Source organism: Bufo bufo, chromosome 3 (genome assembly GCF_905171765.1).
Source record: "Bufo bufo chromosome 3, aBufBuf1.1, whole genome shotgun sequence".
NCBI classification, from domain to species: Eukaryota; Metazoa; Chordata; class Amphibia; order Anura; family Bufonidae; genus Bufo; species Bufo bufo.
In genome coordinates, this window is record NC_053391.1 from 219,769,091 (window position 1) to 219,783,774 (window position 14,684).

The following is a 14,684-nucleotide window of genomic DNA, read 5'->3' on the forward strand; positions in this document are numbered from 1 at the left end:
CTCTTACATTTTTTGGCCGGAGAAAATACCGCAGCATGCCGGAACTGCCTGCCGGAATCCTCTGCCAGATAGACCATCAATTAATAAAGGCTGGGCAATAGATCCCGTTTGCCTTGATGTACTCCACGTGGCAGGTTTGATCAACCAATAGGAGTAATATGGATAAAAAGCATTCCACAGCAGTGCGTTTCCGACTCCCCGTAGACACTTAGGCACATACGCAGAGTGTAGCTAAAAGCCCCCCTTCAATAAAGTGTCCTTTTAGCCTCCTCAAGGGAAGGGGGGGTAGGAATGACATAGTTTATTTATTGTATATTCAACTACAGTAGACTGCACTTCCCTTCAAAATTGGCCACTGCAAAAAAACATACACCCAGCAGTATACTTTTTCTTACCATCGTGGACAAAGGCCAATGTATACCGCTGCATTATTATACAGTGGAGTATGTCAGAGGTATACATACTCCTGACATATACCCAGAATGAGATCTGAAGGCATAGGTTCACCTCTGAACATCACTTTACAGTGTCCACACTGGGAAAATCTAGTTGAGGAACTGAACATACTCTGCAGATATCTGTCTACTAGCTGAATTATAACCCAGAGCTGCATTCACAGTCCTGCAGGTGCTACTAGAACCTTGTGGACTGAAAGCCGTAACCGCTTAGATGAGATCATGTAAAACCTGCAATGCCTGATAGGTAACTTCTGAATATTTCAGATTACGGTACCCAGCACGGTGTAAAACCACTCTTCTCAGCAATGCAAATCATCAGAGCATGCTCGGTTCAGGGATGGAGTAAAGCAAGGATCGTTGGGAGATTTCAGATCACAAGCCGAAAGAATTGTAACCTTGTGTCAAGGGGAATCCGTCAACAGCGAACTCCCTATCAGACTATTTTCATAGGCACACTTCCTTTTGTGGATCTGAGGCTCCATTCTTTTTCTTAATATGTAAATTAGGCGTTTGGTGCAACCAGGGCATCACTGTTGCTCTCGTTGTGCCCAAGCTCCACTCATTTCTGTGGCTGGCCCCTTCCTCACTGTAAGGGCTAATTCAGACGGCTGTATGTTTTGCGGTCTGCAAATTATGGATCCACAAAACATGGATTCCAGCCCATATGCTTTCCACATTTTGCAGACCGCACATGGCCTCCACCGTCATAGAAAATGCCTATTCTTATCCGCAATTGCAGACAAGAATAGGACATGCTCTATATTTTTTGCGGTCCCATTGAAATGAATGTGTCCACACCCGTTCCGCAAAAACATACGGCTGTCTGAATGAGCCCTTATACAAAGAAAAAAAACCACAATGCAACAGCACTCTGAAAACACATTGGGATGTGCTGACTGACCCCCTGTTCCTCATTGTTATGCCACTGCCTGGTCCTGTTAATTAAAGCAGTGAGAGGGGGGCTCGCCACAGAAAGGAGCTGAATTTGGGTGAAACAAGAGCAAAGTTGACGCCCTCTCTGCACCCAATGCCTTATTTACATATTAAGTGTCATTTTACAGACCGCACATCGCCGGCACTCTCATAGAAAATGCCTTTTCTTGTCTGCAATGGCAGACAAGAATAGGACAGGTTCTATTTTTTTGCGGAACGGAAGTGCGGATCCGCAAATGCAGATAGCACATTCCGGCCCCATTAAAAAAATGAATGGGTCCGCACCTGTTCCGCAAATTTGCGGGCCCATTTTGCGGACGTGTGAATGGACCCTTAATAGGGCAGCAGGGAAAGCACTTTTATACACTTTGTGGCACAAACCTGTTTCTACTCAGACGACACCTGTAATCATTTACATATCTGCTTGAGATAGAACTGCATGCTGAGCTTTGCAGCAATCTGACATTTATAACTGGGTGCATTATTATTTTTTGCGTATGTTTAAATACAAACACACATTCATATATGGCAATATAGCATTATACACCTCTAAATCAATGAATTCAGGTGTTTAATTGCCACAGGTTTATAAGATTACAAAATTAGTTGCCACAGGTGTATAAAATCCAGCCCTTAGCCATGCAGCCAAACATTTGTGAAGCAATGGGGCACATTTGCTAAGACCCTTGCTCTGATTTGTCGTACTCCTCATCATAAATTAGGCGCATCTTTGGCAGTCCATGCGAGCGGCGTAACCGTTTTTCATTAACATGTGCTCCTGTTTTTTGCTGGAGTCCTGGCCTCGACACGTCCACCCTCTGCCTCCGTCCCACCCAACTGGTGGACACGGCGTTAAACCTGCCGTGTAACTAAATATTGTCGCACAGCAGTTAAAAAAAGGAGACTTGTAACTATTAAGTCCCTTAGTAAAAGTGCCCCCATCTCTTTCAATGCAAAAAATTGCACAAGTTCCCCCTCCCAAAGGAGTGAAGTAGAAATAAGACTGTTTAACCGTCTAATTCAGGCGCAAAAAGGTGTACCAACATAAATACATTGGAAATAAGGCACAAAACAAAGACAACTCCAAAATTAGTCTCAAAATAAGAATTAGACGAACAAGGCGCAAATGCATTCTAAACAGGCGCAAAGTCAGTTGGTAAATGAGACTTCCAAAAATAAGACAGTCTGAAACTTTTTTACTCCTGAAGACACTAAAAGTAAATGCGCCCCTATGGGTCCTTCTAAAGAGCTCACCGAATTCCAGCTTGGTACTGTAATAGGACGGCACCATTGCAACAAGTCAGTTCATGAAATTTTTCCCCTCCTAGATATTCCACGATCAACTGTGAGTGGTATTATTGTAAAGTGGAAGCGTTTAGGAACCACAGCAACTCGGCCACGAAATGACAAAGTGGGGGTCACCGAGTGCTGAGGTGCATAGGAGAGTTATCACTTAGTTTGCTCCAAAAAGTGGCATTTTTCTGAAAGCGGAGTGGCAAGGGGCACAGTCAACTATCATGACAAATTTATCTTCATTTACTCCATTTATGGCAAATAAACCCAGAAATCTACGGAAGCTCACAGCGGTCACAGGTTTCTGTTTAGGCACACAGACTGCCGGAGGATGCACCTAATTTAGGACGAGGCGTGCGTCCCCTCATAAATTAGGCGCATCGTCTGGCAGCGCAGGGGATATCAAGGCAGGCGCAGAAAGAGTTGGTCTTGATAAATTTCCCCCGCAGTCCATAAAAGTCACTAACACACTGCTGACTCAATAACTACACAGTTCAAAACCTCCTCTGGTATCAACATCAGTACAAAAAACGTACTCCAGGAGCTTCATGGCTGAGTAGCTGCATGGAAGCCTTACATCAAGCACAATGCCAAGAGTCAGAAGGAGTGGCGTAAATCACGCTGACACTGGACTCTGGAGAAGTGGAAACGTGTTCTGTGGAGAGAGGAATCACGCTTTTTTTTTTAGGGGTCGTGTAGGCCATTTAGTTTCAGGGAAAGGAAATCTTATTGCTTCAGCATACCAAGTCATTTTGGACAACTGTATGCTTTCAACTTTGTGAAAACAGTTTGGGGAAAGCCCTTTTGTGTTTGAACATGACTGTGCCCAAGCGCACAAAGCACGGTCCATAAAGGTAAAGTTGGGAGAGTTTGGTGTAGAAGAACTTGACTGGTCCATAAAGAGCCCTGACCTTAACCCCAGTTAACACCTTTGGGATGAACCAAAGACACTCTCGTCCAACATCAGTGTCTGACCTCATAAATGCTCTTCTGGATGAATGGGAAAAAATTCACACAGAAACATTCAAACTTCTTGTAGAAAGTCTTCCCAGAAAAGTGGAAGCTGTTTTAGTTGCAAACTGGATGTTTTAAGAGTAATGTGTAGGTATCCCAATACTTTTGTCTATATATACTGAACAAAAATATAAACGCAACACTTTCGGTTTTGCTCCCATTTTGCATGAGCTGAACTGAAAGTGCTGAAACATTTTCTAAATACACAAAAGACCCATTACTCTTAAATATTGTTAAAAAATCTGTCTAAGGACTCATGCACACGACAGTGCAGTTTTTTGCGGTCCGCAAAAAACATATGCCGCCCGTGTGCTTTCCGCAATTTGAGGAACGGAACAGGAGGCCCATTACAGAGATGCCTACTCTTGTCCTATTCTTGTCTGTTTTGCGGACATGTCTCATGATTTTTGCGGGGTCACGGAATGGAGCAATGGATGCGGACAGCACACAGAGTGCTGTCCGCATCTTTTGCTGACCCATTAAGATGAATGGTTCCGTATACGGAATCAAAATACGGTCCGTATACGAAATGCAAAAAATGTTTGTGTGCACGAGCCCTAAATCTGTGTTAGTGAGCACTTCTCCTTTGCCGAGATAATCCATGCAACCTCACAGGTGTGGCATATCAAGGTGCTGATTAGACAGCATGAATATTACACAGGTGTGCCTTAGACTGCCCACAATAAAAGGCCACTCTAAAATGTGCAGTTTGATCACACAGCACAATGCCACAGATGTCGCAACGTTTGAAGGAGCGTGCAATTGGCATGCTGACTGCAGGAACGTCTACCAGAGCTGTTGCCCGTGCAATGAATGTTCATTTCTCTACCATACGCCGTCTGCAAAGGCGTTTCAGAGAATTTGGCAGTACATCCAACAGGCCTCACAACTGCAGACCATGTGTAACCACACCAGCCCAGGACCTCCACATCCAGCATGTTCACCTTCATGATCGTCTGAGACCAGCCACCAGGACAGCTGTAGCAACAAACCAAAGAATTTCTGCACAAACTGTCAGAAACCGTCTCAGGGAAGCTCATCTGCATGCTCGTCGTCCTCATCGGGGTCTGGACCTGACTGCAGTTCATCGTCGTAACCGACTTGAGTGGGGAAATGCTCACATTCCATGGCTTCTGGCACGTTGGAGAGGCGTTCTGTTCACGGATGAGTCCCGGTTTTCACTGTTCAGGGCAGATGGCAGACAGCGTGTATGGCATTGTGTGGGCGAGCGGTTTGCTGACGTCAACGTTGTGGATTGAGTGGCCCATGGTGGCGGTGGGGTTATGGCATGGGCAGGCGTATGTTATGGACAATGAACACATGTGCATTTTATTGATGGCATTTTGAATGCAGAGATATCATGACGAGATCCTGAGGCCCATTGTTGTGCCATTCATCCACGACCATCACCTCATGTTGCAGCATGATAATGCATGGCCCCATATTGCAAGGATCTGTATACAATTCCTGGAAGCTGAAAACATCCCAGTTCTTGCATGGCCAGCATACTCACCAGACACGTCACCCATTGAGCATATTTGGGATGCTCTGGATCGGCGTATACGACAGCGTGTTACAGTTCCTGCCAATATTCCGCAACTTCGCACAGCTATTGAAGAGGACTGGACCAACATTCCACAGGCCACAATCAACAACCTGATCAACTCTATGCGACGGAGATGTGTTGCACTGCGTGAGGCAAATTGTGGCCACACCAGATACTGACTGGTTTTCTGACACCCCCCCAGTAAGGCAAAACTGTGCACATTTCAGAGTGGTCTTTTATTGTGGGCAGTCTAAGGCACACCTGTACTCACTAACACAGATTTAGACAGATTTGTGAACAATATTTGAGAGTAATGGGTCTTTTGTGCATGTAGAAAATATAGAAGTGTTGCGTTTATATTTTTGTTCAGTGTAGTTTACATTGGATGAAAATACAACTTAAAACTCTAGCATGAAAACCTATGTATCCACATCATCATATTTTTGGCCTAAAAAAAAAGTAAAAATGAGTACATACCTCTTCATTTTCTATGTGTAATGTGGACAACCGACACTGCAGCTGCTGGCACCTCTGAGCCAACTCTCCCTGTAGAGGTTGCTGTGCACACAATAGAGAGACCTAGAGACCAAGACAGACTTAGTCAATGACTATGGTAATACCCAAAAATCATCAACACAATTTGTAGAAGAAATATACAGCGTTGACCTCCTTTTTCCCTATACGATTCTGATTTGTAGGAATATGAGAAACAATATCTTTTTAACTTCAATTTCCTACCTTGTAAAACGTATTTACTTGGGATGCCACAACATGGATTTCTTGAGGTTCTTCCTGCTTTCTTAATTTAGAACTTTATAATAACTGGGTGGCCTACAAGGAGTGGTGTCAATTCAGTCCAATTCATCACCAGTATATTTAAACGGGTCCTTTTTAGGATATTCAGAATTTAGGTTAGGGGGATAAGTGCTTGATCAGTGGGAGGTTCAACTGCTGGAACCCCCTTAATCATGAGAACTGGGCTCTCGTGTATAAATAGAGAGGTAACTCATGCCTGCTGCCACCACAATCAGTCTTTATGGGTTTAATGAATACAGTAGAGTAAAGCGCTCGACTATCTCCGACAGAACCAAAGATAGAAAAGGAGTGGCAGAGCATATGCTTGAATGCTGCTACATTCATACAAGGGACAAAGTACCCCAGCCCAACTTGTGATCAGTCGAGGACCAAGACGCAGACCCCCACTAACTCCCACAGACACTTATCACCTATCCTGTGCATAAGGAATCAGTTCAAAGCATGGCAAATTCCTTTAAGTAACTACGAAGAAATGTGAAATTGCAGCCCTTACAAATGTACAGTATATCTCAACTGCAATACTTTATAAAGAATCCAACATAAAGATACTTACTGTATCTCCCATGTGCGGTTGGAACTCAAACCTCACAGGAGGGCAGAAGACACTGTTGGAGGATTCCATGAGACGTTGCTTGTCTGAAGTGGCATCTAGGTTTTCGGTGGCATTTTCCAGAGCCTCCAGTCCTTCTTGCTTGGAGTGTTGTAAGTTGAACTCGGCAGAAAGGAAAGTGCGCAGAGCACGATGCAAGCTCGAGTGGTAGCCCAGGTCACAACACTGCAACAGGATTGCAAAATTTGAGTGTCTGATGCAAAGACTTCGATGCGGCAAAATTGAGACATGCACCTCGTAACAAACTTGGTGTTTTCTTTTTTAATTAACACTGGCATAAGAAATGCAACGCAATGATGGCTGCAGGCGTTTCTTTGCAGGTCACCATGGTTAACAATGGAAGAACAATGATTTCAAGCATCACCCTCCTTTTAACATGTCAAGTCTGCCATTTTAACCCAATCAGCCTGACATAATGATCTCCAGCCTTGTGCTCGTCAACATTCTCACCTGAGTTAACAAGACGATTACTGAAATGATCTCAGCAGGTCCTTTAATGACAGCAATGAAATGCAGTGGAAAGTTTTTTTGGGGATTAAGTTCATTTTCATGGCAAAGAAGGACTATGCAATTCATCTGATCACTCTTCATAACATTCTGGAGTATATGCAAATTGCTATTATAAAAACTTAAGCAGCAACTTTTCCAATTTCCAATATTTATGTAATTCTCAAAACTTTTGGCCACAACTGTATATTGATTTATACCCCCTCCCCAAACTTTTTAGATCATGACCATTAAAAAAAAAAAAAAAGGAGAAGACACAGGGGTGAATACCCCTGTCCCATTTTCTTGGGAGGTGGAAAGGCTTTGGGTGGTGAAGCTTAACAAATAGGACAGAACTTTTGTCTTTACTGCAGACAGGACAGAGGGGAAGACCCTGCTGCAGCCCACTGACTTGCATCTAGACACAGGACATGAGGAGGGGGAACATGGCTGTTCTGCTAGGACATGTTAGGAAGATTTTGTAATATGACATATTAGGGGGAGATTAAGGGAAGCACTAGGATTTTATGATTTTTTTTAACATTTTTGTGCCTTTTCTAGGTTTAGTGTTCCTTTAAACACATGGTTCTCCTTAACATTTAACCTGGTCATTACTTCCTTGCTTTCCCTTCATATTCAGTACTATGTGGGAGAAGAGAAGTGGCACACCTTGGTGTTCAGAATGGTGCCCAGAGTGTAAATTATGTTCACACTTAAAGGGAACCTGTCATCAACTTTATGCTGATCTCAATGAGGGCAGCATAAAATAGTGACAGAAATGCTGATGTCAGCGCTGTGTCACTCATGAGCTAAAAGTAAGTGGTTGCTGAGAACCAGCATCATAATCATTGCAGCCTGGGCCTCGAAAAGAGTCAGATCTACCTGAGAAGAGTCCTGGTTATACATCATCTCCTGCTCTCTCACCATCTGCTGATGATTGGCAGTTCTCTCCTAGAGAGAAAGGGAGAAAACTAGGTAGAAGCCTGTCAGTCATCAGCAGGTGGGCAGGAGAGCAGGAATTCATGAATAACCAGGACTCTTCTCAGGTGGCCATGACTCTTTTCCAGGCCCAGTCTGCAAAGATTGTGATGTTGGTTCTCAGCAACCACTTACTTTTAACTTATAAATGACAGACCTCTGAAATCATCTCACCTGTCTATACTTTATGCTGCTGTTAGTATGGGCAGCATAAAGTTGATGACAGGTTCCCTTTAAATTAAAACAGAAGCCACAAAACCAGGCTGGATCAATCATACAACGTGATGGTACTACTGAGAGTAGTAATAGCAGACTGAAACACTTATCCGTTTAGAGAACTTCTATAAGGTCACTGATAGTTATTTGGTATTAACCTTTTAAATTTTACTGCCTATTCCAGAACAAAGTGACCGTGGCTGCTTTATTACCATACCAGCAAAATAACCAATTTTCCTATGTGAATGTATAACTGAACCCATAAATGATTGACCTGCGGGTGTAATTTAGAGCTATACAAGCCTTTGATTTAGTGCATTCCACATACATACTGTACCTAAGTATCAGGTCACTGCATATATAATGTGACATATAGTTTTAGTTCAATGTCAGTGTATATACAGTAATCGGTATCATTTCAGTGGCATGCATTTTATTAATTGACATTTAAGGTGTCACATACAACGTGTTTGTCGTAACGGTCATCCCTCATGGGATTGGAGTGGATAGCAGTATATACATATTATCCCACTAGATGACCATGCGTTTTGAAATAATTGGGAATCACCATTTTTGCATTTCCCTTGTATGGGAAAACTCCAGTCAACGAGTGATACTTACATCAATGAGGTCAGACAAGTCATGGATGTAGTATTTGAAGACAGACGCATTAGTGGCTTCCAGTGCCAGTACATACTCATTACGAGCCTTAATGGCCTTCACCTTGTTTTCTGTGTATTTGGCTTGACGCTAAAAGAGCAAAAAGAAAAAGATAAAGGGACATTCTGAGACTCTGAGGCCTACATACACAGAATGATTATGGAATGTGCAAAGAGTCAAGCAAAGCAACTAAAGACAATATTAGCAGATTATGATCATTTTTACCTTTTCTTTCATCTTTTCAATCTTTCGAACAGAGCTGCGCCTAATGTGTTTTTCATCTAGGCGGACACTGGTGGCGGTGTCTGGGGATCGGGGAGTCTGACGATCTTCCTGTCTCACCGACCGGCTCATTTGCTTTTCCTCCTGTTTCTCCGCCTCCTTCAGCTTACTTTGTGCTACGATACTATCTGCATTATACATGTGATAGGTCTTCATCACCTGAAAAAAAGAAAAAACAAAACAAAAATGATCATGCTATGCTCAAAAAGTCCACTACTGTTGCACTAAAAGGTGCAGGAAAGGTGGATTTCATGACATTCGGAACTAAGATCACGGGGGAATTTTTTCCTTGAAGAGAAAACGATATGTGAAGTAAAAAATATACATTTTTGGAAGTTTTCATTGACAAAAGCTACAAAAAAAAACTACATATGTACGCAACAATTTCAGCAGTAAATATATAAAATATGAGTATTTCATAGTGTTCCATTCACTAATCTTGTGAAACTGGTTGGAAGGTACGAAATGCGCTGTGTGAACATTAGGTGTGTATACATACAAAACAGGATGGATTATTGGATATAAAAATACAACTTTCCTGAAAGTGAAATAAAGGTACAAAGGGGTGCTAACATAAGGGCAGTCATGCCATCTTTTCCCATGCGAGTCTGGACTTAATGGTCTAATCCTGTTATTCCATCTTTTGAATAATTAAATAATTGAATAATTGATGTTAAAAAAACAGGACAACGACCATAATTCTCTGCCGCACAATGACAACTAGGAATTCGAAATCCCTTCTCCAGCGTGGTTCGACAAGTATTCAAGTCTAATATATGCAGACAAGTATTCAAGTCTAATATATGCAGCACTTTTTTTTTTTTAATAAAGAGAAATGATTACTTGATTATTATTATTAATGATGTTCCTCATGCTGCTTTTATCTGATTAAGTGGCCCAAGATCAAACCAAATTCTCCTCATTTACAATGAACAACAACCAGGGTAAAATGGATTCTATGGACAGAGCCGCGAGATGAGCAAGCCAGCATTGTTCTCCAGGGTAATTTCATGAATGTATGTGTCCCCAATAGGAGTTCAATAGCCATGGTGCAAATCCCCAGGACTTACCGTGTAAAGCTCATTTAACACTTTCATGAGGTCCTCCTGAAGCTGCAGACCAATCTCCTTACTCTGCAAAGACACAATATTGTCAACTTGTTTAAATATTTTAGGACATACAAACATATGGCCAGGTACAGTAATGGAATAGCTTATCTAGGGTCAGCAACAATATCAAAAAGTATTCCCGCTAAAGACTTTACCTACACAATGTCCATGAATATACACTGGGGGAGAGTTATCAAAACTGGTGTAACGGAAAACTGGCTTAGATGCCCACAGGAACCAATCAGATTTCACCTTTCATTTTGCAAAGGAGCTCTGAAAAATGTAAGGTGGAATTTGATTGGTTCCTGTGGGCAACTAAGCCAGTTTTACTTTACACCAGTTTTGAGAAATCTCCTACCAATCTGACCAGATTGTACTGAAATATATTTCGATTGCCAGGAGTATACCTCGAAGGGGTTGTCCCATGAAGACAACTTATCCCTGTATGAATGAAGTAGGGGTCACACATACGTACGGCCATTCCATTTATCTCTATGAGGCTGATGGAGGTAGCTGAGAGCTTGTACTCGGCCATCTCCAGCAGTCCCTTGGAGCTGAATGGAGTGGTGGACAAGCATCGATCAGCAGGGACCACAGAGTGGATCGACATCCGCCAATCTAAAATGCTCATCGCCTATCCTGTGGATAGGAGATAAGTTGTCTTAATGACAGTCTAAGAAAGCCTATTTTCACATACCCTACCAAGGTATTCTGAGGTAAAAGAGGGGCACTCTTCATTCCAGACCTCCATTAAAGGCTCTTTCACACTAGTGGATCCTGTGCGTGGAATCCGCTGCGTGAAAGATAGCCAAGCCCCATTTCGGACAGCAGAGACACGGGGCATTAACATGATTCATAATGCTCTTTGCCTCTCTGTGATCTTTTTACTACAAAAATCACAGTGAGATAAAATGGTCACCGTGATTTTGTAGTAAAAAGGTCACCGAGAGGCAAAGAGAATTATCAGTCATGTTAATGTTCCGTGTCTCTGCTGTCCGGAACGGGGCTTGGCTCTCTTTCATACAGCAGATTCCACGCACGGGATCCGCTCGTGTGAAAGAGCCCTAAGTAGTCGTACCAGAGAGGGGCTACAAAGAATTCCTAACTCTCTGGAGGTCTTGGCACATTCATAAATTGCAAGGACAGACCATTGATTTCAACGGGCACCATGTAATGCTTTATTTCCCCTGTGGTGGCACTGCAGGAGTATAGAACACTTGTCCGATTCCCTTGCAGATGACAGCTGATTCCTGGCAGGATGCCCCATGACCAGTTTATTTTTATTAAACTGTGTAACAAAAAAAAGGGATTGTCCAAAGCAGACAACATCTTTTAAAGTAACTTTATGGCAATGTACTATAGGACAAAAACAACTTTAGTTCACAAGAGGGTTATGTAGTAAAATTCATTTAATCTAACATTAATAGGACCTCTATGGTGTGGCCTCCTGTGGCAGGTCCACTGTGGAAAGTCCGAAGTGAATCTACCGCTATTCCATAAAAACCTTCACCAAACGGTGAAAATTGTGTTGTGGAAACCCTCATGGAAATGCTGCAGGTATGTTACAGATTTCACCTTCTGTACAGCAAAGGGTAGCAGAAATCTGCAACCACAATTGACCTGCTATGGATTCAAAATCCTTGTGGGAATTTGTGAAAATCTCATTCACTTTGCTACTACTTTAAAGGGCATCTATCAGCAGATTTGTACCTAGTGAAACTGGCTGACCTGTTGTATGTGTGCTTGATAGCTGAAGGCATCTGTGTTGGTCCCATGTTCATTCACTGCCGTTACACCTAGGTTCAGCTCTCTGCAACTGCACTCTGCACTTTGATTGATAAGGCCAGGCAGTGAAAAGGTCATCAGTATTTGATTGGTGGGGGTCCGACACCCAGGACCCCCGCCAATCAGCTGTTTGAGAAGACCTTGACTCTCGCAGTAGAGCCACATCCTCCTCACAGCTTTTCCTAGGCCAGTGAAGACACGTTCATCGGTCATATGGCCTAGGTACAGTTCAGACCCATTGAAGTGAATGGGGCAGAGTGCGATTCCAAGCACAGCTGCTGTGAGCACTGCGGCCTTCTCGCAGCTTACCAAGCACAGCGCCTTTGCTTGGCATCGTGCTCAACCTCATTCACTTTAATTGGGGCTGAGCTACTCCTAGGCCATATGACCGATGAATGTGTAGTCAGTGGCCTAGGATAAGCTGCGCGAAGGCCGTGGCGCTACTGCAAGAGCCAAGGCCTTCTCAAACAGCTGATTGGCGGAGGTCCCAGGTGTCGGACACCCACTGATCAGATACTAATGACCTATCCATTGGATAGGTCATCAGTATTAAAATCTTGGAAAACCCTCAAACCTAATAACCAAAACACTCAAACTTAGTAACCAATTCTACACAGGCAGCATATGCAATGTCAATTTTGTAGTAGGTTAACCTCCCCAAATTCTGCTCTGCATTTCTGATCAGAGTTATTCTTGAATCATTAGCACACCTCACCAGAGACATTTCTCGTTATCCACCCTTATGTTGTGTAATGCCCCACTGGCTCCAACAGGCCTTTTTAGGGTAGGTCATGTACAATAATCTCTCAGGAGAACTGTCTCCATGACATGTCAGACGTTATTTAAAATGGCAGGTACACTTTAACTCTACAGCTGGGAGAAGGCTAACAGAAGATTTGCAGCTCTGAAGCAGAAAATCCCCGAGCCCTATGAAGTTACATTATGAAATTAATCAGCGCAGAAGTTTGGATGTCTTTAGATTAAATAACCTGCCCTTATGTGTGCACAAGCATGAATAAAAGCATAGAAAGTAGCCAAAAAAATCAAGTAGCTCTACAAAACCTTATGTAAACATTTAGGGAGTGCCATGAAAATAAGTTCTAGTATAAAATACCAGTGCAATATCTCCAAATATAATAAATCTTCTTTAAGGCTCCATTCAAATGTCCGTATGAATCGTCCGGATCCGTTCCGCAATTATGCGGAACGGGTGTGGACCCATTCATTTTCAATGGGGCCGGAAAAGATGCGGACAGCACACAGTGTCCGCAATATTATAGTGCTGGCCATGTGCACATGGCCGGTGTCAGGGTTTTGCGGATCCGCAAAACACTTACGGACGTGTGAATGGACCCTAAAGAGGTTGTCCTATTATGACAACTTATCCACTATCCACAGAATAGGGAATAAGTGTCTAAATGTCAGAGGTCCGACTGCTGGGGCCCCAGCTGATCACGAGAATGGGGGCATATGCTTCCTGTTTAAATGAAGTGGCACACACACCCGAGGGTCCACCACTCCACTCTATGCTGGATAAAGCCGAGTACAAGTGCTCAGCTAATTTCAGCATCCCATAGAGCTGAATGTAGAAACAGCATAAATGTGTGACCATCGTTCCATTCAGAAAGGGGCAAACAGGTCCCTTTTCTCATGATCCCAGTATCCAGGGGCGGATTGGCCATAGACCCTACAGAGTAATTTCCCGGTGGGCCAATGCCCTGGGGGGCCACCCAAGTCCTCCTCTCTGCTGCTGACCGGGTACATAATCAGCTCTCAGCGGTAAATAACACTGTGAGAATCAAGTACTCATGTACCTAGCCAGCGACCACACATGCCCTCCTGAATTCAAATACTGTGGCCTGCACATCACCTCTTAGGTCCCCTGCACCATAGACAACTGGAGGAGGAGGACAGAAGATGGCAGCTATTGATGGCCACCACAGAGGGCCAGCTTTTGGGGCAGTATATTGTTCCACACTATTATTTGGTTCTGCTGGGATGGTATTTTGCACTATGGTATTGCTGACCCGCCTACTTGTGTTGCCTACAAAAAGGGGCCACTTTTAGTTTTCTTTCCAGGGCCACTTTAAGTTCACAGTCCGCCCGTGCCTGGATTCCTGGCAGTCAGAAACCCACTAATCAGACATTGGATAGGCGATATATATACTCATAATGGATCAACCCCTTTAAACAAAACAATATTCATTACATGAGGTACACAGTAAGATCCCTCTGAGTGATCCTGACTGTCCAAAAGAAGTCATTGAGGAAAGGGCAGCAACACATATACATGGTACTCAACGGGATTCCCGCAGTTGTATTGGCACTCTGGTGGGCAGTTTAGTGGGTAAAATTGTAGCCCATAGTTAAAGGGGTTCTGCAGTTTTTTTAAACTGATGATCAATCCTCTGCATAGATAATCAGCATCTGATCGGCGGGGGTCCGGCACCCGGGACCCCTGCCGATCAGCTGTTAGAGAAGGCAGCGGCTTACCGCAG

General features: G+C 43.4%; 1 protein-coding gene across 2 annotated transcripts in view; it reads right to left on the bottom strand.

Annotated features, from left to right (window-relative positions):
• The window catches only part of SRGAP2 (SLIT-ROBO Rho GTPase activating protein 2), a 133,579-nt gene that overhangs the window by 31,909 nt on the left and 86,986 nt on the right, over positions 1-14,684 (bottom strand). For both annotated transcript variants that reach the window (XM_040423961.1, XM_040423960.1), the window contains exons 5-9: positions 10,363-10,425; positions 9,236-9,451; positions 8,972-9,100; positions 6,614-6,835; positions 5,722-5,823 (exon numbers count right to left, since the gene is read on the bottom strand). In XM_040423961.1, coding sequence (XP_040279895.1) covers positions 5,722-5,823; positions 6,614-6,835; positions 8,972-9,100; positions 9,236-9,451; positions 10,363-10,425 — 732 coding nt within the window. The remainder of the gene's footprint in view (positions 1-5,721; positions 5,824-6,613; positions 6,836-8,971; positions 9,101-9,235; positions 9,452-10,362; positions 10,426-14,684) is intronic.